General features: G+C 41.9%; 2 protein-coding genes across 3 annotated transcripts; both read left to right on the top strand.

The window, feature by feature from the left end:
* Positions 1 to 292: 292 nt before the first annotated feature.
* LOC103067589 (16 kDa beta-galactoside-binding lectin-like) lies at positions 293 to 6,317 on the top strand. Of its 2 annotated transcripts, none has more exons than XM_025176616.2 (4): positions 293 to 691; positions 2,313 to 2,386; positions 3,353 to 3,524; positions 6,119 to 6,317. In XM_025176616.2, exons 1-4 carry the CDS (start codon positions 683 to 685, stop codon positions 6,263 to 6,265), a joined length of 402 nt encoding a protein of 133 aa, XP_025032384.1. In that variant the 5' UTR covers positions 293 to 682; the 3' UTR covers positions 6,266 to 6,317. The 2 variants fall into 2 exon arrangements, with proteins under 2 accessions (XP_025032384.1, XP_025032383.1); XM_025176615.2 differs by having other exon boundaries at positions 2,310 to 2,386.
* Positions 6,318 to 13,697: 7,380 nt separating this feature from the next.
* Positions 13,698 to 24,927, top strand: LOC103048739 (zinc finger protein RFP-like). The gene is made up of 5 exons (XM_015891158.1): positions 13,698 to 14,099; positions 15,496 to 15,591; positions 16,905 to 17,135; positions 23,420 to 23,423; positions 24,410 to 24,927. Exons 1-5 carry the CDS (start codon positions 13,698 to 13,700, stop codon positions 24,925 to 24,927), a joined length of 1,251 nt encoding a protein of 416 aa, XP_015746644.1.
* Positions 24,928 to 26,221: the final 1,294 nt, after the last annotated feature.

The following is a 26,221-nucleotide window of genomic DNA, read 5'->3' as shown; positions in this document are numbered from 1 at the left end:
TCTCTCCACAGGCTTCACCGCAATTCCTCTATTTAATAGGAATGACTGACACATGCGACCTGAGTAAAGCTCGATCCCTTTGCGTAAACGCCCCCCTCCTAAAGGTCTTCACCGCTCTCCTTGCGCCCTAGCGCTGCAAAACCCGCCCCCGCCCCAAAGGCAGCCAATCCTCAATGCGCTACTCTCTTGCCCACCAATCAGAATGGCACGTGGGTTGGCCGTGCGCCGAACGGCTGCTTGGGAACTGTAGTCCTGCGGCTCTCCTTCAGCCGGCGGCCATAGATTCCCGGGGATGACCAAGAGGGATTCTGGGAGTTGTAGTCTAAATGGACTTTTCCCTGCATAGGGTCCCTAAGACAGGTTTCTGTCCAGCAGCGAGAGAGCTGCAGAGAAGCAGGGCTCGGCGTGGGACGTTTGCAAACATATTCATCATTTCTGTTATTTCTATTTCGCGCCCTCTCGCGGCTCCGTTGATGAACGCTCATGCCCACCTGCAAAACGCTACAGATCCGTTCTCTTCTCCGCTCTTTAATTGGGGCTCAGCGGTTCAGTCCTGATTGGCTGGTGGGAGAAAGCACCTGCCGCTGAAAGCTATTTCAAGAGGGCGGGGAAACTCCCTGGGACAGTTGAGGGGGGCTGGTTTGCTTTTCAGGGTGCGATCCCTCGGAGGAGTCCAAGAGCAATGGCAGTGGTGAGTGGAAACGGCGATGCATTTCTTCTGGCGTGCAGAAGTTGGGGAAGGAAGGTGATGGGAGTAATGTGGTTTTATTGCCTAGACCAGTGTTTCTCAACCTTGGCCCCTGGCAGATGTGTGGACTCCAACTCCCAGAATTCCCCAGCCAGCATTGCTGGCTGGGGAATTCTGGGAGTTGAAGTTCACACATCTGCCAGGGGCCAAGGTTGAGAAACACTGGTTTAGGACTTTGTGTAAAATATATATATATAGCATTTCCTCAGAAGTGCAAAAGTGATATTGGAACTCACATTAAACTATCCTGAAGAGAACATTCAAGGAAGTGGTCCATCTTGGCCAGATTTGGGTTCTCCCAAGTTGGAGAAAGATACGCTAGAGCACCCTGCTTCCTGTTGCACAGTCCTGGTGGGACAGTCTCTAGCGCCTCAGAGGCTGAGGATAATGGATAATTATCCAGCCTGATAACATTGCTTTTCCATAATTTTGTCCAGTCCCTGTTGAAAGCTGCTGTGGATTGAATATTAGCCTTGCCACGTGCGACGGAACTTGGATTATGGAGCCAGCAAAAAAGATACTTATTTTCCAGTGTCTTAGATCTCCCACTAGTCAGCCTCCTTAGCTAAACCTGGCTTCTGGTTGTAAGGAAGGGAGAAAATGTTCTCTCTGTTCCTTTTCTCTGTGGTGTGCACAGATATGTGTACAAACTTTGTACTATGCATCTCTTTGCGTTCACATGTTGTACTGTACTTTCTAAGCTGAAGAATCTGAAATTGTCCCAATTTTTTGATCTCCTGGGTTTCAGCACAGCTTTGGTCTTCTACTGAATTGCAAGCTTGTTTCTGTTCTTTTCCTTACATAAAACTTTTATGGAAAGTTATCTGTGCTAGTTGTTTTCTACCCAGGATAACTTTGTCCATAAGCAAACTGAATCAAGCTTAAGGCAACTTAGCCTACATGAAACTGGCTTCACACATTATGCTAAAGTATAACTGGGTTTGCTTAGTTTTGGCTTAATCTATGGAACCCAACCATTTGTAAGTTGCAATGTCTAGCAAATGGGTCAGCATGATGTACAATCTAGCCAATTGTGGTTTATTCATTAAACCATGTGAAATAAAACAGTGTGATGTGAGAACTCGGTCACAGTCTATACTAAAGATGGAAAATTTCTGGAAACTCTGAACTGGGGGAAAAACAATCTTAGGTTTCTGAAAAAAAGCACTTTCAGAATTTGAAATGTGTACATTTTAAATATATTTTTAGTACTTTTTGATCTCTAAATTAGAAATAACGAGGGAAGCAAATCTAAGAGCGAAGGAGGACCAAATGCTTTTTTGGTGTGAAAAGAACTGTTCCTTTAAAAAAATGCACTTGAAAAATACCTAATATAGCTTGTCTGCTGCTTACAAAAATTCTATATGTAGTTTTATATAGATGTCTTATGAACAGAAAAGAACAAAAACACCTCCTTGGGGGAGGTTTTCTTTCCTGATTTTTTCCTGTGCTTTCAATTCTCATCTGTAGCCTTGAGGTAACCACAGAATATTGATTTATTAAATGTTCTGTTTTGGGCTGGAAGTTTGGCAATTCTCACCCTGCACTCTTCTTTTTTTAGCAGCTGGTTGCTTATGTGAAAATCAGGTCTGGGGACTGCATCAAAGTGAAAGGCAAGATAGAAATGAATGCTAAAAGGTTTGTCAATAATAGAACTATAGTTACACTATGAAGAATATTGGGTTGGGTGGATGCTGGGTTGAATCATTCCATAATAAAAGGACTGTGAATCCATTTTTGTTTAGTGGATAGCTGGACCTCAACATGTCCTTTAAATGTATCATCTCTTTGTTGTGATTTTTTTTGGAGAACCTGGGTAGTTTTTAAAAAATCATAATAAACTGCCTTTGTATGATTATACAGTGATGGTATTCCCTGAAGGGACAAATACCAAATAATATAAATTGCTTCAAGGGCTATATTTCCATGCTATTTAAAACACAGAGGCAGTGGACCATTTTGATTCTTGACCTGGAAAAAGGCTAAGTTTAAAAATGTTCTTGCAATTCAGGTTTTCTTGTATCTGTGCATGTGGAGTTATAGGCATGATCTAAGGCAGTGTTTTTCAAACTTGGCAACTTTAAGATGGGTGGACTTCAACTTCCAGAATTCCCCAGCCAGCCCTGGGGCTGGCTGGGGAATTCTGGGAGTTGAAGTCCACCCATCTTAAAGTTGCCAAGTTTGAAAAACACTGATCTCAGGGCAGAGGGTTAAAATTTGTCCAGCACACAGGATGAGAATGTGCATTGGCACATCAGGCTTAACCTTTGAATTACTCAAAGACCCAGCACGTTGTATGATTTCATAAATTGGTTATTTCTGGATCAGGTCCCAAATTACTTTGGGGTAATTGTTTTGTAGTTATTCGAATGGAGTCAGGCTGCATTTTCTAGTCATGAAGAGAAAGGGTTAATTCTCCCCCGTGGTCTTAGGAAATAAAGATGAAAGCCCAGAGCAGCCTCACAAGTAGGGCTGCTCTGGACCTCCCATCTTTATGGTTTCGTTAATTTTTCTACTTGCACACATACCTGTGGGTGTGGAAGGTTAAATAGGACAATAGAATTCTTGGACTATCAACAAATGGCCAACATTTGTTCTTTCTAGTTTTGCCCTCAACTTGGGACAGGATGAGTCTGAGCTGATCCTTCATTTCAACCCTCGCTTCGAGAGTCAGGAGGATGTTAGGACCGTTGTTTGCAATTCCAAATCATGTGGAGAATGGGGTATAGAGCTCCGGGAGTCAGAGTTCCCTTTTTATCAGGGGGAAGACATCAAGGTAAGAGAAATTTATTGTTAGTCTCCCCTCTACTTGGTACCTCCCTGATGTGTTGACTTCAAACTCCAGCATGGCTACCAGACCTGGAGTGCACCAGGTTGAAGAAAGCTGAACTCGACAACTAATCAAAGTAAAAGCATAGCTTATCAGGATAGACAGAAAGACTGATATAGTTGGACAGATTGGTGGTGTTGGTTGATATTGGGGAGAATGGCTCTCCTTGAAGCCAGTTAATGTCTCATAGATTAAAGAAGGATCAACATGTTTTTTTTTTTTTTTAACTTTACCACACTGCTGGTTCACCAATACAAGAATGCCTGGTTAAATTTACATGACATGGTACACTAATTTGCAATTGCCTTTGTGCTGTCTAAAGTTGGATGTTGGGTTCCTTTGAAACGGTAGGAGAGTTTTTAACCAAGGTTTGTTGTATTTACTTATTTGATTCACGCCCCACCTGGTGAACATTCAAGGTGGCTAACAAAATGTTAAAAGAATAAAATGTCAGGTTAAAAACACAGATTGAAGTTAACAAGAGAAAGTACTGAAATCATTGAATTTAAAACACATCTTTGTAGAGTTTCTAAGGGTTGAGCAAATGAGGATCAGTGCAATTCCTATGCATTCCTTTGCCTGGGAGTAACTCAGGAGAAACCCCTTGCTTCTGTGCCAGAAAGATGAGACTCTACAAAATGATGAGACTTTACAAAACCGGCATCTTTCCTGCTGAACTGAAGAGCTTGACCCCTTCAGGTCCTGAGCTAATCAGCCTCCTAAGCCATTGGGAGGCCTAAGGGCTTTAGACCTTTATTTGTTCCCTACATCATCTGGACACTTCACAAGGGGAACCTCACCGAGATCACATTGCAGAAGTCAAGATGGGCAGTAACAAAGGCATGGGTTGTAGCTGCTAAATCCAGCTGGCTTACGAAAGGATGCAGCTGATGTGATGTGCGAAGGCGCGACATCTGCAGCTCCGGTGACGCCTGGGGCTCGAGGAGCACTCCCAGACTCCCTGCATGATCCTTCTAGGGAAATGCAACCTGAGCCAAAATACGTGAACTTTACGCTCAAAATCTTGTTTCCAATTTATCAATGAACTTAGTTTTGTCTGGATTTAATTTTTAATTTATCCTCCCTCGTCCAGCTCTTTATCAACCTCAGGCAATTCTTGGAATTGGATAAGCATCATAAAGCATATTGATGATATTCCACAAACTCTGGATGACCCACTCCACTAGTTTCATAAAGACAGGAATTACAGCTTTAAGATACACACCAGTGACTAAGAACTCAGATAGAAGGGCTAATTGAAGTTAAAGGTTCCTTCCAGCTTCTGGTCAGAGGGGTTCCAAAATTGCATTGCTTTGCCACAATGACTCTTCTGCTCCTGCATGCTTAGAGCATGACATAGGGAGCCAATGGCCGGATTAATTCAGCATGCTAAACCCATTTTGACAAACAGAATTACTGTGTTCACAGCTTGCTTTGACCAAATAAACTATACAGGTAGGCCTTGGTTAACAGTGGTAATGGGGACCGCCAACTCTGTCACTGAGCGACACGGTTGTAAAGCGTGATGTCACATGACCATGCCAACTTATGATGGCAGTTGTGGTTAAGTGTGACATCATGTGGTTGCCATTTGTGATCACATGACCTCCTGCCAGCTTCCCCATTCACTTTGCTTGTTGGAAGCCAACTGTGAAGGTCATAAATGGCGATCACGTGACCATGAGATGCTGCAACTGTTATAATTGGGAACCGGTCACCAAGCACCCAAATTGTGATCATGTGACTGCAGGGGCACTGCAGTGGCCTCAACTACAAGGAAGGGTTGCAAGTCTCCTTGTTCAGCGCCATTGTTAACTTTGAACAGTTGCTGAATGAGTGGTCATTAACTGAGGACTACCTGTCATACAGCTTTAAGACCATCTGACTCATTCAGTGTGCTAAGACAATGGCTGGGCTCCCACAGTATGCTGACCCATAAATGACCCAACACTGTTTTAGTTTGTTAACATGGGTAGTTTTAACCTTGGTTAGATTTGGGGTAAGCTAAATGTCTTGGGGTGCCTATGTTATCTGGGTTGCACAAAACTGGAGGATCTTTAGATGCTAGCAAAGAAAAATGCCCTCTAGTGGCATGTCTAATTGTGTGAATCCAGGGGCCTAAATTAATCTAGTAAACCATGATTAAAGTTGGGCAAGATTAGTGAGTTTGAACACTCCTGCAGCTTTTGTATTATGGTTTGACTTAATTTTAATGCTTTACCATTTGGTTTGAAAGCTTTATTCTTTTGTGCATGATCTTTGTGCCTTCAAGTCAGTTTTTGATTCCTGCTGACTGCCTTGACAAGTCCCTGCAGTTTTGTTGGCAAGATTTTAGAAGTAGTTTGCCACTGTCTCCTTCCTAGGGCTGAGAGAGTGACTGGCTCAAAGTGGAACTAGAACTCACAATCTCCTGGTTTCTAGCCTGGTGCCTTAACCACTACACCAGACTGGTGTTCTCTCTCACGACCTTTACAGCATCTAACAGTATAATAAACTATGTAAGATTTCTCTCAAAGGACTTTATTTTTAATTTCTTCCAGCTCTTTGTCTACTTCGATGCCAAAGAGGTGATAGTGAAAATGCCCAGGGGCCACGAAGTCAAGTTCCCAAATAGGATGGAAGTGGAAACAGTGGAATTCTTCTCTATTGTTGGTGATCTTAAAGTCAAATCTGTCAAATTTGATTGATCCCCTCCCTTGTTTTGCACCTAGAAATAAAATTTGTGTGAATAAAGTGAGACTATCCTTGCTTGATTCTGTTATTCAGTTTCAAATCTCCACTCAGCTATGGAGATTCATTGTAGGACCCCAGGCTAGCCTGCTTCACAAGGCTGTTGTGGGGAAAAAATGGGGAACAGGAGCTTTGGAGAAAACAGAAGATTTATAATAAATGACCTTTAAGCTGTGAGGAGCTTCACTTAATCTACATCCAGTGCTTCCCACTTAGAGGCAAGGTACTCTATCTAGTTGGCTCCTCCTGCATCATAGCACTCAAAATATACACCCTTGGCCAAAAGTTTTGAGAATGACACAAAGATTAATTCTCACAAGGTCTGCTGCTCCAGTGTTGGAAGATCTTCATGCAGATGTTACAGTGGTATACTGAAGTATAAGTACAAACATTTGCATAAGTGTCAAAGGCTTTTATTGACAGTTACATTAAGTTTATGCAAAGAGTCAATATTTGCAGTGTTGACCCTTCTTTTTCAAGACACCTGCAATTCGCCCTGACATGCTGTCAATCAACTTCTGGGCCACATCCTGACTGATGGCAGCCCATTCTTGCATAATCAATGCTTGGAGTTTGTCAGAATTCGTGGGCTTTTGTTTGTTCACCTGCCTCTTGAGGATTGACCACAACTTCTCAATGGGATTAAGGTCTGGGGAATTTCCTGGCCGTGGACCCAAAATCTCGATGTTGTGGTCCCCAAGCCACTTAGTTATCACTTTTGCCTTATGGTAAGGTGTTCCATCATGCTGGAAAAGGCATTGTTTGTCACCAGACTGTTCTTGGATGGTTGGGAGAAGGTGCTCTTGGAGGATGTTTTCGTACCGTTCTTTATTCATGGCTGAGTTCCTAGGCAAAATTGTGACTGAGCCCACTCCCTTGGCTGAGAAGCAACCCCACATGTGAATGGTCTCAGGATGCTTGACTGTTGGCATGACACAGGACCGATGGTAGCACTCACCTTTTCTTCTATGGGCAAGGTTTGTTCCGGATGCCCCAAACAATCGGAAAGGGGATTCATCAGAGAAAATGACTTTACCCCAGTCCTCAGCAGTCCAATCCCTGTACCTTTTGCAGAATGTCAGTCTGTCCCCAATGTTTCTCCTGGAGAGAAGTGGCTTCTTTGCTGCCCTTCTTGACAACAGGCCATCCTCCAAAAGTCTTCACCTCACTGTGCGTGCAGATGCACTCACACCTGCCTGCTGCCATTCCTGAGCAAGCTCTGCACTGGTGGTGCCCCAATCCCACAGCTGAATCACCTTTAGGAGACGGTCCTGCTGCTTACTGGACTTGCTTGGGCGCCCTGAAGCCTTCTTCACAACAATTTAACCCCTCTCCTTGAAGTTCTTGATGATCCGATAAATGTCTGATGTAGGTGCAATCTTAGTAGCAGCAATATCCTTGCCTGTGAATCCCTTTTTGCGCAAAGCAATGATGGCTGCACGTGTTTCCTTGCAGGTAACCATGGTGAACAGAGGAAGAACAATGATTTCAAGCACCACCCTCCTTTTAAAGTTCCAGTCTGTTGTTCTAACTCAATCAGCATGACAGAGTGGTCTCCAACCTTGTCCTGGTCAATGCTGACACCTGTGTTAACGAGGGAATCACTGACATGATGTCAGCTGCTCCTGTTGTGGCAGGGCTGAAATGCAGTGGAAATGTTTTTTTGGGGTTAAGTTCATTTTCATGCCAAAGAGGGACTTTGCAATTAATTGCAATTAATCTGACCACTCTTCGTAACATCCTGGAATATATGCACGCTGCCGTCTTCCACACTGGAGCAGCAGACCTTGTGAGAATTAATCTTTGTGTCATTCTCAAAACCTTTGGCCAGGCCTGTACACTAGGCCCAGGAGCATGGAACTTATAGTCTTCTACAGGTTGTTAAACTACAACTCCCAGCAATCCCAGCCCAGGAATTGTAATACAGCAACCTCACAAACTCCTTACTCGCACTTAGCCAAACTCTGTTGGTTACAAGGAGTTGTCCAAACTCGGGAGTTACCCCAGCAAGCTTCATATTTGGACCGTGTAGGAAGAGAGCTGCATTAACCCAGGGCAGCCAAAATTTAGAGAGAGTCCGGTAGCCTCACTAACCCTTTTATTTAAGGCATCGGCTTTCATGAACTGCATTTGCACCTGATGCCTTAACTCAGAGTTAGTTCCAAAAGAGCCTAGCAGACATTTCTTCATATTTGGACAGGAAGCAAAATTGGAATTATTGTGGCGGACAAATGCGAGCCTGCATTTTGATGTACCAGCAGAACCTTGGTCGTCTTAATTTTAGGCCGTTCCCTAGCCCAGCACAGGCTATTGATCCCTGACGGTGCTGGATTTATACAGAGGCAAGCTAGACCAGTGCACTGTCTTAAGAACATAAAGTGATTTGGCTGAGAAGAGAATGCTATGTTGAGCAGAGTACAGCAGTGCTCCCAGAAACCCTTTGCCCAAGGAAAAAATACACACCAGCATGATAGGTATGCAAACTGCAATGTCCATATCTTGTTCTCCAAAGAAACTCAGCCAGAAAAATATATACTATCTGGTTGTTTATTGATAAAAATGCAAAACTCCATAAAATACAAGTTGCATACAAAATACAGGAAAAAACACTTCTTCTCATATATTCAGCATCCAAGACTTATCCACAAAAACAAAGTCTCTAGCCAAAAACTCTCAGAGAAGAGGTACACTACTTGGTTATTAGTTACAACTACATAACCCATAGATCTACATACCTACATAGTGGCTAACACTCTACAACTGCAGGGCTGAGCATAAAATGCTCCAGTTATATTGGCACTCCATGCCCCTCCACTGGGTAACTAGCATACACACGCCAATAGGTGGCAGTAATTAGCAGTATACGTGCACAACACGCAGGTCACAAGCTGTGTTGTTTACATGAGCTACATAAGCTAGCCTGTTGTACAGATAATGGGATGACTTTCTTCCCATGAGAAACTCCTGACATGCTACTCCAGCCATAGGTTTGTAAATCATGGCTTATGGTTTGGTACAGGTTAACAAAAGCTGGGTAATTATGGCTTGGGTAATCCATAATTAAACTGCTTAACAGGTGTGAATGAAGCCCAACCAACATTGCCCCCCAATACTATTAGCTTCTGGTGGTTCATTCTGCTGCTGAAACCCCAATTCCTCTCTTGGTTTGAACCCCATTCTGTAAAGTAGGAGAAACCACATTTCCTCCATGGATGGGTGTCTGAGGGGAACTCCAAGGTTTATGGAAGATAAAGCAAAAATTGAGTATGTGTTATCAAGTTGCTGTGACTCCTAGTAACCATGTAGATAGATTTTCTCCATGACAATCAGTCCCCAGCTGGTCCTTCAGGTCTTCCAATGGTGCCCCTGTTGTAACTGAGTTCATCCACCTTGCTGCTGGTCACCCTCCTTTTATTTTTCCTTCCACCTTTCCCAGCATCGGAATCTTATGTGAGTTAGATACTCACATAATGTGTCAAAGTAGGATAATTCAGGTCTGATCATTTATACCCCAAGTGGGTTGACGGGGTTCCTCAACCTGAGCAACTTTAAGATGGGTGGACTTCAACTCCCCATGCTGGCTGGGGAATTCTGGGAGTTGAAGTCCACCCATCTTAAAGTTGCTCAGGTTGAGGAACCCTGGAGTAGATGACCCATGCTGGCTGGGGAATTCTGGGAGTTGAAGTCCACCCCTGTTAAAGTTGCTGAGGTTGAGGAGCCCTGGAGTAGATCACACATTGCTTTGTTTTCTTGGCTGTCCACGGTATTCTCAGGAGTCTTTTCCAACGCCAACGTTCAAAGAACCCTTGGAAAAATAAGAAGGAAAGCCTTTCCAAGCCTCCTTATCCTGTTTCTTGAAAAAAAGTTATTTCTTGAATATTTCCAATTTTCCCCACAGAAGAAGAAGAAGAAAAAAAAAAAGCGGGGGACGGAATGAAAGACTAAAGCGCGGGAAGAAAGGTCTCCATTTGTGACAGGTGTTGCTAATGTTGGCCAATCACGACGCCGGAAAGATCAAAGGCACGCGGCGCAGAAGTCCCGGGCGTTCTAGGCTGAGGACTGGGTGGGCGCGGAGGCTTTGGCTCCCATAAAAGGGAGGGGCGGTTGCACGGGGATTTCGACTTTTTTGCGCGGTTCGCAGGTCCTCCGAGTATCCTCCGCATCTCTGAACGCGCTGCCGTCCCCTTTGCACTCGCGGTCGGCTGCTTATCCGGACCTTTTGCTTCTGGCTCTAGGTAAACGGGTTTCTCTCTGCTCTTAAACCTGGTTTGCTTAAAGGCTCAGGGTTTTCTCACTGCTTTATGAGTGTGCAATGCGGCATAATTAACAGTAAATTCATTGTAATTTGATGTATTGTTTACATTACTGTGGGAGATGCCAGGGTGTGTGTTAACAGTAAATATTAATAAAAAGGTATTAACTCTTTATTTAAATAGCATTTAATACTTTATTTGGTTTTAAGTATTCAAAACCAAATATTTTTGGTTTTGATATTTTTTTTGTAAACGTTTCATTTTTTGGTTGTGAGGTGCCCGGAGTTTGGTACAAAATGAACGGCTATATAAATGTTTTAAATAAATAAATGACTGCTGTAACATGGGGTCTTTCAAATGTCAAATTCAGATTTTCAAACATCGTTCTTGGCTAGTGAATGGAAAGAACTGAGTTATTTGCTACAGGTCTGTCCTGATGGAGTGTGTATGTGAGAGACAGTCTTCTCCCTTCTTAAATTTTGAACAAGAAGCTTGTGAGGTAGTACAAGAAGTTTCTTAAAGAGGGAGAGACTTAACTGTATTTGAAACCATTCCATCAGATGCATGTCCTCCAATGTGTGGGGTGAGCACATTTAAGCGTATTGGGGCTAATGGGAAGGCATTGTTTGTAAGCCTTTAAAAAAAAAAAAAGTACAGTTTAATTATATTGAGGCTACTAGGAAGAGAAAGATACATGTAGACATTTTATGTATTACTAGATTTACATCCTGCCTTTGTTTTCCCCGCAACAACAACCTTGGGAGGTGGATTGGACTGAGAGAGAACACCTGGCCCAAAGTCATCCAGCTGGCTTTCCTGGCTATGGGAGGACTAGAACTCACAATCTTCTGGTTTGTAGGCCAGCACCTTCACCACTACACCAAATTGGCTCTCATATTGAGCGATATAGATACTATATCAAATGTAGGTCCTCAATGGGTGGAATGAGCACGTAACATCTTAAATTCCCACTGGTAGGAAGACTAAAAACTCATTCTTCAGGCCACTGTTTAAATGAGACTTAACAAATCACTTGATAAACTCTGGTCTAGTTGAAGGTGGCCTGATAAGTTCCTGGTTATCTGGAGTGGGGTTGAGTTTGAGTCTCTTCCAACAGGTTAACTGGCCACAAACTCCTGGCTGTGTTGACTGTGGCAAAGCATTTTATGTGATGTGATGTGATGTTTTGTTTTTTTATTTTATTTTATTTTATTTTATTTTATTTTATTTTATTTTTATTTATTTTTTATTAAATGTAATTAATATATTTTTTATTGTTTTATTTATTTTTATTTTTATTTTTATTTTTTTTATTTTTTGTTTTATTTTTTTTATTTTGTTTTTGTTTTTGTTTTTATTTTTATTTTTATTATTTTTATTTTATTTTTTATTTTTTGTTTTTGTTTTTGTTTTTATTTTTATTTTTTTTATTTTTATTTTTATTATTTTTATTTTATTTTTTTGTTTTATTTTTTGTTTTTATTTTGTTTTTATTTGTTATTTTATCTGTTTTTTAAATTTTTAAATTTTTAATTTATTTTATTTCTGTACCCACCCATCTCAACCAAGTGACTCTGGGTGGTGTACAATGATAAAAACAATTCAAACAAGTACAGTGCAGCACAAAATAAATATATATGGCAGCTGAGAAAAATTATCCCATAATTATCAGTATGGCCAAGAAAGGGGACCCTTAACCCATTTGGGCCCAGGCATTGGTTTCTGCTGAGTGCTTCTGATGCAGATATGTCTTGTCTTAACGCATGGGCCGTTTTAAGACTCAGGAAGAATGTTCCTTTAAACCAGTGTTGCTCAACTGTGGCAACTTTAAGGTGGGTGGACTTCAACTCCCAGAATTCTCAGCTGGAGAATTCTGGGAGTTGAAGTCCACCCATCTTAAAGTTGCCAAGGCTGAGAAACACTGCTTTACACCCACCCCCTCCAATTTCTTCTTGGTGGGTCTTGTGCTAATGAGATTTTTCTCCTCTCCTGCTCCTTTAGCTCAATGGCCTAGTAAGAGAGAGAGAGAAAAAAAAAATCAGAAGAACCTCTTAGCACTTTTCCCGACTAACAGCTTATGCCTTTTAGTCAAATTTGTTGTTAGGAAAAGGTGCTAAGAGGCTCCTTCTGATTTTTTGCTGCCATAGGCTAGCACAGTTTGCCTCCCACAGTGTCTCTGGTAAAGGCAACATATGAGGATTCTAAATGCTGCAATGATTCTTGAGTCTTGTTTTATTTCTTTTCTGACTTGGATGAAGAACAGTGACTGATTTAGTAAATTTAAATTCAGTACTGAATTTTGCCTTTTTTTTTTTTTTCCCCCCCCTTCCCTTCATGCTCAGGTAATTGTAGGCTTTCCTTCGCATGCCCAATTCTGGCAGGGAGCATTGGAAATCATGATCACGTGACTGCAGGGACTCTGCGATGGCCACAGCTTTGAGAATAAAGCTGGTCTGAATGTCGTGGAAATTTAAATTCAATAGGAGTAAATGGGTCCTGGATTTTCCACACATTCTTTAAGTTGGTTTTTAAGTACCTTGATTTAAAAATGGTTGCAGTATAATGCACTGTTTGGGCTAACGTAAAGATACAGATAAACACAATGAGAATTTTAGTAGTATATAGATAATAGTAATATATTAAATTTATATGCCTCCTGACTTGCAACAACTCTTAAGAAGTCCACGCATCTTAAAGTTGCCAAGTTTGAACACGGGTCTAGTCATATTTCATGGGCTTCAAAACTGATAAGCAGGTCCTATCATGTTTAATATTACCCCTGCTGTTTCTGCAATATGGTATGGGATCCTTGATGCCCACCCCAGAGTACCCTTTAGAGCCCCACTGGCTGTGATGAGCATCACTGGCTTGTTCTGATGTTTGTTGGTGAAGAGACTAGCACTGTATCCCATCTCCATCTCTCAATCTTAATCTAGAATCTATCTCTCAATATTAACAACTAAGTCTTTTTGGTGGGATTGGAAGACAGCAATCCTCCTCATATTTTCTTTTTCTTCCATAGGCTGTCCTTTGTAGGAGCTGTAGAAAGCAGAGCTCTCCCTGACTTCGATACTCAAGGATTATTGCATCTTCTGGGAAGGATAAAAGGGGCCTTCAACTTCTCAGCATTGGCACCATGAGTGAGCATAACACCCTCAAAAAGTTCCGCTTGGAAGTGACATGCTCCATTTGCTTGGAGTATTTCAGTGATCCTGTGATCCTTGAATGTGGGCACAATTTCTGCCACCACTGCCTTGTGAAATACTGGAAGGAGTTTGTAACAAACAACATTTGCCCTCAGTGCAAAGTGGCCACAGAGTCTAAGGGCCTCATAAACAAACCCCTTGAAAAATTTGTTAGGATGCTCCAACAGCTGAACGATGAGCCAGAAAAAAAGGGGGTCTGTGAGAAACATCAGGAGCCTTGGAAATGTTTCTGCAAGAATCACCAAGCCGCCATTTGCATGAAGTGTGCTGAATCCACAGAACATGAAGGTCACAACACCATCTCCCTGGAGGAAGCAGCCCAAGAATTGAAGGTGGGTGGATGGGAATCCTCTGTTTCTAAAATCATGGAATAATAATGGTTTGTTTTGCAAAAAATAAAAATGCGGAAAAAATTTGGGACTGAAAAGAAGGAATACTGTTTGAGGAATGTGATCAAGGGTAGGCAACCTTATTTCTTACCAAGCTGCATGTGGTTCTCGGAGCTCCTTGGACTCCATATCAGTGATTGGAAACCCCCTATGGACTTTTTGCTGAAAAAAGAGAAAAATGAACTTGTGATTTATGGGTTTGAAGATTAGAAAGGTAGCTTATGGAAAGAATGAAATTATGATGTAACCTTCGAGCAGTGTTTCTCAACCTTGGCAACTTTCAGATGTGTGGACTTCAACTCCCAGAATTCCCCAGCCAGCAGCTGGCTGGAGGTTCTGGGAATTGAAGACCACACATCTTAAAGTTGTCAAGGTTGAGAAACACTGATTTAAGTGTTCCACAAAATTGATTTTTTTAATGAAGAAACTCTTTAAAAACTGAACTCTTTTCCATGCATTTATTAAAAAACAAAATACCTAGACTTTTAACTGGTTTGACTTGACTCCCTTAATTGCAATGCCATGGAAAGCAACAAATCAAGTATTCTGTTTCATTTTTTTTTTTTCCCAAAGAGTCTCTTATATTGTGGTGGAATTATATGACAAACTGGTGGGATAGTAAGGGGATGGTCTTCGCTGACTATCAGACATGTTAGGAAGGCTGAAATCCAGTACCTTTGAGGGAAAGGCAAGTTATTGGTACTGCGAGACTGAAAAGCTTAGATTTTTATTTATTTGCTTGTTTGATTTCTACACTGCCTTTCTTTCAGGCGCTCACGGTATGTATGTAGTTCTACTTCCTCCCATTATTCCCCTCAACAGTGGTTGGGTTGAGGCAGGTTCTGGCAACATGTAGGCATAATTTGTCACCAAATTAGTGCTCCCATTTAGAAGTGAGCTACAGCTCAGAAAGTGTGTGCCTTTTAATAAAATGTGTTAGTCAGAAAAGGTGCTACCAGACTCCTGATTTTTTGCCACCATAAACTACTCCTCTTACACTGTCTCTCTCAACTCTTGATCAAGCAACATGAGGCTGTTGGATGTTGTAGTCCAGCAGTACCTGGAAAGCTATCGGTTCCTCATTTTTGTTGTAACTTTGTGTGGTTCTTTGACATTCAGTTGGCCCCAGGTAGGCAAGGAGTCTTCGGACTGAAAGGGTGGAAAATAGGCCATCATTCAAGAAATGTTCACTTGAGGGTAGTGAAGAAAGTGATGGCTTCCTAGAGAAAGCAAAAGAGGTGGAACCAAAACAATTTCCCCATGAGTCTTGATGAAGGAACCAGTTATTAGTCACAGGTCCCAAAATGTGACCTTCTGAATAAGCTTATATTTTTTTCAGGATTATTTCCGCGAGTTCCTTGATTATCTAAACAACCAGCAAAGTGCAATTCTGGAGCATAAAACACGTACAGAAACAGAAAGCCTAAACTTACTCGTAAGTGTTGATGTTACTGGCAAGTCATTATTTAAGATTTTTAAAAGTGAATTGCATCTCACTGTGTGTGTAGAATGACATCCTTCATTGGGAGGAATCTGGTCCCTGATATGGAGCAAATCTAAACCATGGACACTATCAAGTCCTTTTTAGGGTTGGATCAGTAGAACTCAAAGCTATAAGATGTCTAATCCTTGCTTAGTGAGTTGGGTGGACTCAGCCATTGTACAGTTAAACACTGGATTAAAATTTAGTATGTCATGAGAACCTTGCCACATGATTTATTCCACAAGGCATAGTTAAGCAAACCATGACATGTGAACCAACTCAGTATCTCCTGCTCTCCTGGTGTTGTAAAGTTTAATCCAGTCTTTCCTGAACTTTCCATTTATTAGACCTATATAACCGTTTAATCAGATTCAGCATAGCCAAGTTGCTATATTGAAGGGACTCTGGTTGGCAAAGGCTGGTAGAAAGGGGGTCATTCTGTCTTTCAAAATTGCTAATTGTTAAAGAGTTTGATGCTGGTTTGCCCATGACAATGGAAGAGGTGGAGAGGAGAAGATTCGTCAGATTTCAGTCTGACAACTGGCCCCCAACATGGTGAGGGTGACTACAGAAGATGTGAGTTGCAGTAGATTAGCTCTAAAGGATATTAGGTTCAGCATGTCTGCTCTGTGAGTACTGACAATGCTTTGAATGTTTACTTGCCTCCTGTCTCTTCCATTGATGTTGGTGGTCATCCAGCAGGTAAACCTGTTTAAAAATAATGCCCAAACAGCCACGGTTTGCTGGAAGAGAAAGCATGCAGTCTGGGCAAAATTCATCAAGTGTCCAGCTCACATTTAAGGTAAAAATGCTGTATGTTTATTGACAAAGAGAGCTAGGATACGTGAATAGGTTGTAAGAAGCCATAAAGTCCTGAATTCAGAGCCATGGTTCTGAACAAACAAGGTGGCTTCATGCTTGATTGTCATTAATTCTCTTCTCCATTTGCATTTGTCAGAAAAATAATATTTGTGTGGCTCATGGAATATTTGTTAAAAAAAAAAAAGGGGGGGTTATAATTCCTTACGAATAGCCATTTTTTTATCACATAAAAAGCCACAAGAATCTTTGTTGGGTTGGTGCACAGTGACTAATGTTGCTTATTCTCCACGAAATATCTGAAAAGATTCTTGAAGGAATTGTAAGAAATTCCAAAAGCTCAAATGTGTTTTTAGCATCAAACATTTTATTAAATGCCTTTCCTGCACACTTTACATTAGTGGCCAATTCTGATGTGTCCCTTTCTTTCTGTGGGCTTCTCAAAGAAATTGACAGAGAAAATTAAGAAAGAAATTGACCTTGAGTTCGAGGAGCTACGCCATTTTCTGAAGAATGAAGAGTACTTTCTGATGACCAAGATCCACCAGATAGAGAAGGAAATCAGAGAGAAGCGGGACGAACGTATGAATCAGCTCTTTCAGGAACACACTTCTCACGACAGACTGGTGCGGGAGTTGCAAAAGAAACGTGACCAGCAAGCAAATGACCTTCTGCAGGTAAGCTGGTAGATGTTCTCCAGGGGAGGTTTACTACCAAAAAAAAAAAAAAAAAATCATCTCCTGCGTTCATACATAGTCAATTCATCAATTGGATTCACCAATTCATCAATTGGAAATTTGGGGCTGTCTAGACAGTGCTGAACTTCAATTCCCAATAGCCTAAACAAGGATGCCCAAAGGTGCTGAGTGCTGGGAGTTGTAGTTCAATTATATCTAGAATGCCACAGGCTGTCTATTCCCACTGGCACAAAATTAGGTGGGTTACTCAGAAGTATGTTCCACACTGTATTTAATGAACTCTCCTCCTAGCAGGAGTGGGAATCTGTGGCCCACCAGATCTTGCTGAACTTCAAATCCTGCCATCTATCACCATTGGCCTGGCTGTTGGCTGTTGCTGGGAAGTGTAGTTCAGCAATAATTCGGTAGCCACAAATTTCCCATCTTTTCTGTCCTGAACTGCAGCTGTGCTCATTGTTTTCCACAAAAGGGGCTTTAGTTTGTGTTTCTCAATTTTCTAATACCAGTCTGTTTTTGGAGAGGGCCATGTTGCATACTGTACCTTTGACATCCAGTTCTGCCAAGTAACTTTCCTACTTTCTGCTAAGAGGATGCAATGATTCCTCCTGTTGCTTTGGAGAACATGGTGATTATTATTGAATATAATGGTGGTGGAGATGGTGATGATACCGATAATGTGCAGAGGACTACAAGACAGGGTATTTGCCCGCTTGTATGAGTGACAGTTTTTAATATATTTGTACTGAAAGATCTGCAGTGGTTGACCTAACCTGGCACAATTTAAGGTATTGGCAATTCTCCCTTAAAACTGCCTCCTTTGTTATCTTAAGTCAGTGTCTCTCAACCTTGGCAACTTCAAGGTGTGTAGACTTCAACTTCCAGAATTCCCCAGCCAGCCATGCTGGCTGGGGAATTCTGGGAGTTGGAGTCCAAACATCTTAAAGTTGCCAAGGTTGAGAGACACTGGCTTAAGCCATCTGTAGGACAGTCCTTGCTAATCCCCTGTTAATCCTTCTGCTTTGGGGAAGAATATAGTCCCTTGGAAATTGCCTCTGCCCTCATCCTTTAATTATGAATTTCTTTCTCCAGATTTTAAATTGCAAGGTGATATTAAGGAATATTTTATCACTAATTTCTATTTTATATACTTGTGATATTTTGTTTTGGTGTTTAAATGTTGTTAGCAGGAAGACCTAATGTCAACGGAATAAAAGGACACAAAACCTTATTCCGGAAGCTCTTTAGAGCTGGACTGTTGGGCCACATGTTCAGAAAGAGACCAGATTCCCCAGACTGCTTCCAAACCCCCATTTATATAGAGTAGAAGGCAACATTGTTGGTTATTTGATAGGTGCCATCTACAGACTGGTTTTAGGTCTCTTTCCTGGAGCTAAGTGGAAGCTGTTCTGATTGGCTGATTGTAGAATCCTTCTCCTGGGGGTCAGGTAAAGACAAGAGAAAGGTTATGCTCCATAGCTACTGAGACAAGGTTTTCTTCTGCCTCTCCTCTTCCTGTTTGATTCTCTTCTCTGCCTGGTGAGGAGGATGGATGAACCTCCACGGGCAGGACAGTGTAACTTTCAGAGGCTTCCAATGTCCATCAAGGCATGTATCGTAAATGGTGTCCTCTGACCTACTTTACCATGTAGCATATTAAGAACTCATATGGTGTTTTCCCACCTACAAGCCACTCTGAAATCTTTGAGAGACAAAGCTATTTTCACCTGCCATTACTTTTAAAGGCTTGGGGAACATTTGTTGTTCAGTCATTAAGTCGTGTCTGACTCTTCGTGACCCCATGAACCATATTGCGCCAGGCCTTCCTGTCCTTCACTGCCTCCCTGAGTTTGCTCAGTTTCATGCTCATTGCTTCAGTGATGCTATCTAACCATCTCATCCTCTGCCGTCCTCTTCTCCTTTTGCCTTCAATCTTTCCCAGCATCAGGGTCTTTTCCAAAGAGTCCTCTCTCAAGTACCTTTAGTTGAACCAAAATTGCTTCCATTTATATGAAGACCCATCCTCCTTCCTATGCTAAGTGGATAGTTCTTTGATCAGCACAAATAGGAGCTGTTATCAAAATTAGTTTTTGTTTGTTTTTTTTTAAATTCAGAATGGTTTGTGGCCAGCACTGAAAATATTCTCTTTTTCTTCTAGGATATAAGAAGCACTCTACAGAGGTAAGTTGATCCCACAACCAAGAGATAATCTACGTAGCGAAGCTTAATTTAGACTTCCTTGCTCTGGTGTTCTTGAGATGTATTGGAACTATGTTTGCAGGCTACATGATGTCACAAGGCTGGATTCTACATATCTGTTGGAGGGCAATGTCAACCCCCAAACTGCAGATCACCTCCATCATGCAGTTCAATCCAACCATGCTATCCTGCAGGAAGGGTAAAAAAAAGTCAAGGTGTAGCTTTGTGACCTTTTTATGATGGTCGTTAAGTGAATCATGTTGTTAAGCAAATTCCTGCAAAAGTCCATTGAGGAAGCTGGATTTGCTTAATGACCGTGGTGATTCACTTAACAACCATTGTAAAAAGTTGTAAAATTGGGTCCGGTCACATGCTGACTTGCTTAACGACCATCCTGCTTAACAACCAATTTTCCGGTTCCTATTGTGGTCATTAAGCAAGGACTACCTGTATATTGTATTGCATTGGTGAAAAAGGCTCTCTCCGACAGCATCCTGTTCTACCAATTTGGTTTTACATACTTTTCTTCCTCCCTAAAGTTCCAATGCTTTGGTTATTTTTCTCTGTTGCTGAACAGAAGAAGGAAACCTCTGTTTGGAAGGCTTAAGCATGCCTTAGCCATTATATCTCAGTCACTATCTCTTAGCCTAACCCTTCTCACAGGGTTGCTACGGAGATAAAAGTGGAAGAGGAATTATGAAGTATATTGCCCTGAGCTTCTAGAATGGTGCTTTCCAACCAGGCCACTTCCAGACATGTGGGCTTCCACTCCCAGAATCCCCCAGCCAGCCTGGCTCTTGCTGAGAATTCTGGGAGTTGAAGTCCACCTATCTGGAATTTGCCTCTGTTGAGAAACAGTGCCCTATCTAGAAGAAATGTGGGATGTAAATCTGATATATAAATCTGACATAATTAATAAAAATGACACATACTGTGTCACTAGAGACAGTAAAGCTGATGCATAGTTGCCTGGGACTTGAGAATCAAGCAGATTTTGAGGCTGCCTTTAAAGCAGTGTTTCTCAAGCTCAGCAGCTTGAAGATGTGTGGACTTCAACTCCCAGAATTCTCCAGCTGAGAATTCTGGGAGTTGAAGTCCACACATCTTCAAGTTGCTGAGCTTGAGAAACACTGCTTTAAAGGAAGTATTTCTTTTCTTACACCCCAGAAACATTAGACATCAGGATTGGCAAGGAAAATATATTTTAGAGCGTCTAATTTTTCCCCATTTAAGAACATGCCTTGGCTAAGAACCCAGTTTGTAGATGCTGCCTAGTTTCAACAGGGAGATGCAAAAGACTAGAACTACAAGCTTAGCAAGCAAAGTGCTGAGTGCTCTTCCTAGAAAAATAAGAGAGAAAAATACCTGTGATCATGAAATCTATTCATTTAGTGCATCTCTGCGAAGCACATTCCTAGGATCCCTTCCTCTATTTTGATAGGGGTATCAAATCATTTTTTTTTTTAAATTCCTGTACAAATAAAAGTTTCTGACTTCTTCCTGGTAGATCTGGATGAAAGATGAATGAATTAATATAATGATGCAGAAGATTTTAAACATTAAAATTGCTAAGAAACCAGAACTTTTTAAATTGGGACTTACAGACAGTGAGTTAGAAAAGACTCATGGTAGACTGATATTGTATACAGTAACTGCAGCAACATTATTGTACGCACAATAATGGAAGAATAATAAAATTCCCACAGTGAAAATCTCAGAATTTGTGGAAACGGCAAAACTGCCCTGTTTGGTCAGAGAACAAACAATACAAACTTTTTTGAAAGACTGGAAACTTTATATGGACTCTTTGCTGAAAGAAGAAAAAACTGAGTTGATGATTTATGGATTTGAAGATTAAGAAAGATGCTGTTTCAATGGAGGAGTGAAGGGATTTGTAAAATGCTTAATGGGGCGGGGGGGGGGGACAATGAGGATGTAGTTACCCGTTGAAAAGAAGGTTGGTGGTAGTTAATATATTTCTTAACTTGAGTTTTTTTTCTTTTCTTGCACTTTTCCGATTCCTTTCCTTTCCTTTTGAGTTTGTCTTTCCCTATATGTAATTTCTTAAGTATAAATAAATAAACTTAAAAGAAGGAAAGCAAATGAATGAATGCCTGTTTCCTTTCAGATGTAAGATAAAGGAGACTCTCCAGTCTTTCCAACCTTTTCCCCGTAAGGCACACTGGGAAATATGGGATTTATGGGATGCTAGCATCTTTCTGGAGATTTCCTCCAAGCAGTTCCAAGGTAAAAGAGACGCTGGCCAATTTATACTCACTATTACGCCATGGCCCAAAGTATACGGGTGTTTTGCAAACCAGTCTCTGCCTAGAGGATGTGTGTAAGTGCCATGGAAGAACAGAATAGTACCCCAATGTGCTACCTGCTCTTGAGAAAGCTGCTTTGTTGGATTAGGCTGTATTGATTTTCACTTTTCTTGACCAAGATTCATTCTGCCCCTGGATGTTGAGCAACAGTTGGGATGTGAACCTCTGCAAGTAAATTGCTGCAACAAAAGAGTGCAGTATTGAATGCAGAGTTCCTATCTTGTGTTTTTTACTGTCTAATGTCCTCCGTTTTCTCTGCCCACCTGAGCAAACTCATCAGAGCTCAGTTCTCACTGAGCTGTGTATAACCTTTCTTGCAGTCCATTGATTGATTGATTGATTATGTGCCATCAAGTCCTTTTTGACTGACCACATAGATAGATGTTCTCCATGATGATCTGTCCCTAACTTGGTCTTCCAGTGGTGCTCCCACCACCGCTATAATGGAGTCCATCCCCCTTGCTTCTGGTCCTCCTCTTCTCTTTCCTTCCACCTTTCCCAGCATCATCTTCTCCAGAGAGCTGGGTCTTTGCATAAGGTGTCCAAAGTAGGATGATTTGAGCCTGGTCATTTGTGATTGAGTGAGAACTCTGGGTTGATCTATTAAGAGCTTCAGTAGTAACAACTGCCATTTTGACTTTTTTTTTTTTTTACCCCAACCCCTGGGCACACTGCTGCTTTCCATTAGTTCTCCAACCCTTCATGCAATTGGTGTTTTTGAACTTTAGCAAACCTTGGTTGCCCTGCTGATGGCTCCCTCTAATGCTCAAAGGATAGTTTGGTTCCCCTCCTCCCAAAGTTGGTTTTATTACAGAGGAGTCACCACAATCTTTCTGTCTTAATGTCTGATTTCGATATGTGGTATATTTAATACATGCGATATATATTCCTTTGCCACCACAAACTTCCTATCTTAAATGGTGACTTTGATGTGGTAGCCAAGCTGGCTGATTGAAAAAGAAAGGAGGAGGAGGAAACAAGATATTAAATTCAGAGAAGGCAGAGGAATTTTGATGGCATCGGGAAACCAGTGGGCATTCTAAGGAGATAAGTAAAGAAAAGGAGAGGATATGAAATGAATGAAAGGGAAAGGAGTGAATGGATGAATCTGGAGACATGTAGGACTTCCAAAAGCTGCTAATTCTTACAGGAAACCCAGCTTGGTGTGATGGTTAAAGGCACTGGGGTAAAAACCAGGAGACCATGAGTTCTAGTCCTGCCTTAGGCACATAGCCAGCTGGATGACCTTGGGCCAGTCCCTCTCTCTCAGCCCTAGGAAGGAGGAGGCCAGGGCAAACCACTTCTGAAAAACCTTGGCAAGAAAACTGCAAGGACTGCTCCAGGCAGTTGCCAGGAATCCAGACTGACTTGGAAGTGTGCAAACACACAGTTTACAGAGTGGGCCCCACCACAGATGAAGTCCTCATACATTATAGCCAGGCTCTCTTGGTTGTCATGCCTGTACCCCCCACGTTACATTTTAGTTTAATCTCTTTGCATACTGTCACATCTGTATATATATTTATAAGCTCAGTTGTTTTCTTATTCAGTACTGTGTTGAGATAAAATAACTCACAAGCTTTATTAAGGGAACTGTTGACTTAAGAAGGGTGATCCGCATGTCAGTAAGGGTGGAGGGAAAGTAATAGAGAGTATTAAAAAAAAAAAAAAAAGACAGTTTTATGATCAGACTTTGACTTTCCTTCCCCAGACACTCTGAAACCTGGATTTCCCTTGCAGCAAGGTAAGTTTGCAGATCAGGGTAGATCATATTTAGGATGGAGGGAGGCTGTTTAGACTTCTTTGTTGCCATTTTACTAGCATTTAATTCAGAAAAAGTTGCTGTCTGCCTCCATACATGTGAATTTGCAGAGGCAGAGGATGAAAGAGAAGGTCCACATCAGATCACAGCTGCCTTCTGGGGCTTTAAATATGCTTTTTAAAGGGGGTGGGTGGGCTACCTCTATGACTATATTGTTTCACTATTGGTTTTATTTATTATGGATTTATATTATTTTGTGCATTGGCTAGAATCCCTTTTGGACTGAGGCAGTAAATAAACCCTACAGGTAGATAAATAACTAACATCTTTTTCAGCCTGAGGTTTCATGCTTTTTAAAAATTGCTTTTACTAGACCCAGGGGTAGATGGGGGGAAGGCTGAAAATATTCGGGGTATGTTTTTGTTCTTTGGGGGGAAATGGAGGGAAAGTGAAAAAAAGATGCATTAAGATTAACCCAAACCATTGCATTTCGAGGAGACAATCTGGCAGTCCAGATTTTTTGGGGGAATGGGAGGAGAGTCGGAGAGGGCAGCATATGGCCCAAAAGTTGCCTTGATAGATTATATGCCATCAAGTCATTTTCAGTTCCTAGCGACCTCATAGATAGATTTTGTCCGTGACAATCTATCCTTAACCTGGTCCTTCAGGTCTTCCAATGGTACATCCATCACCACTGTAACTGAGTCCATCCCCCTTGCTGCTGGTCCTCTTTTTCTCTTTCCACCTTTCCCAGCATTAGAGCTTTCTCCAGAGATCTGGGCTATCATGTCTAGGCTGCGTAGATCCAGGTGACCTCTAGGGAGCAGCAAAGAGTTAGAAAACCCTCTGCTGCTTTCTAGTGGTCATCTGATTATGCAGTCCAGACATGGCAGCCCTCAATGTTGGCATCCAAGATTGCTCTCCCCACAGTGATGCTTTCTCCATCTTTTATTTCTTCCCTCTTTCAGCGGTGATAACTTTAGACAAGGAGACAGCTCACCCCCACCTCAACGTGTCTGCGGACTGTAAAAGTGTGAAGCTGGGAAACGAGGCTCAAAACCTGCCGAAGAATCGCAAACGATTTGACTCAAGTCTCAGCGTGCTGGGCTGCGAGGAGTTCACGGAGGGCCGGAACTATTGGGACGTTTCTGTGGAAAATGAGGGGGAATGGACAGTGGGTGTGGCCCGAAAGTCTGTGAGGAGGAAGGATCCAATCTTCATTGGGCCCAAAAATGGCATTTGGGCCATAGGGAAGCGTGGCAATGAATATTTTGTCCTTGACCCTCCAAATTCTGTTCGGCTGCAGCACAATGGGGAGCTCAAAAGGATTCGGGTGTTTTTTAATTATTATGGGAAGCATGTGGCTTTCTTCGATGCAGAGGGAGCAGGCATGCTCCATCGTACCTTTACAACTATGGCCTCCAAAGAGATCTTTCTCCCTTTTTTTCACCTGTCTGATACGGCTGTTCTCACCCTGACTCCTTAAGCTGGTTGGAAGGAAGGAATTCAGTGGCTTTCAGAAACTCCGGACTCCAATTTTCACAACGCAGGCCTTAGCTGCTGGAGGAGACGGGTCACCCATCAACCCCACCTTGACTTTGCTCTTGTGACTCATCACAAACCAAATCTATTCATTCAAAATGCCAGCTTGCTTCTTGCTTCTAATCAAGTCCCTCCTCCAAAGGATTTCTTCCACAGGGGAAGTTTCATGTATGCCCAGTCATTCTGCCAAGCCAAACTCTGAATGTACAATTCAGATCAAATGCAGGTTAATTTTTAAGTTTGTATGTCTGAAACCCATGCTTGTGGGCTGTTTTTGTAATGCTGAAATTTATTAAAATTGGTTGAGTTTTTTATCTGCTTTTTTTCTTTTTCTTTTCAGCTTCAGAAAATACTCAAGCTGTGGCATCCTTGGTGCTCTCTGAGCTTGGTGGTTTGCTCGCAGATGTTTCATTACCCAGCTAGGGAACATCATCAGTATCTAGTTCAGTTCATTACCTAGCTGGGTAATGAAACGTCTGCAAACAAACCACCAAGCTTAGCGAGCACCAGGGACTCCACAATTCAACCCTGAGCTACAGATATTCTCTTCTATTAGAATACTCAAGCCGCATCCCCTTCCCTCTATTAATTTCCTTTTCTATCTATTGTGGTGTTCCTATAAGGCAGGAAGGAAGATTCAGTGATATTCTGGAAGTTGGTGCATTGCAATTTCCATCCTCCTCCTCATTGGCAATGCTGGTTGGTTGGCTGATAGGAGTTCTAAATGTTCTTTGTTATTAAATTTGTATGCTGCCCAATGTCATGAGTCATACCATCCATTTATGGAGCGCCATCTATTTTTTCATTCCTGCTGGGGGAACATGAAGGAGTTTTGTCTTCACTGCAGGGGGGCTAGATGAAGTCTGAGCCACTTACAGCCCTCCAAATGTGGCTGAACTACAGCTCCCAGTGTTCCTCTGTTGATCATGCTGATTGAGGCTGCTGGGAGTTGTAGTTGGGAAGGAGCCTTAGGAAATCATAATTTCCAACTCTCTATAGTCCAACAGCTAAGCAAGATGTACAAATTTATCCTTTTACTGGCAACTGGTGAGACTACAATCTAGCCCTTTGCTGGCTGGGGAATTTTGGGAGTTGAAGTCCATACATCTTAGTTGACAAGGTTGAGAAACACTGGTCTAATCTCTCCAGAAATAAGAGGTCCAGGAACTAAAACAAACTGAAAAGTCAAGAAAAGGCTGGGACTACTACATGTTGCCAGGTCAAGGCCTTCCAAAGGT

The sequence above is a fragment of the Python bivittatus genome, unplaced genomic scaffold (assembly GCF_059951505.1).
Source record: "Python bivittatus isolate LINGU-HERP-01145 unplaced genomic scaffold, Pbiv_v1 ctg000750_np1212, whole genome shotgun sequence".
NCBI lineage: Eukaryota > Metazoa > Chordata > Lepidosauria > Squamata > Pythonidae > Python > Python bivittatus.
This window is presented reverse-complemented; position numbering and strand designations above follow the sequence as displayed.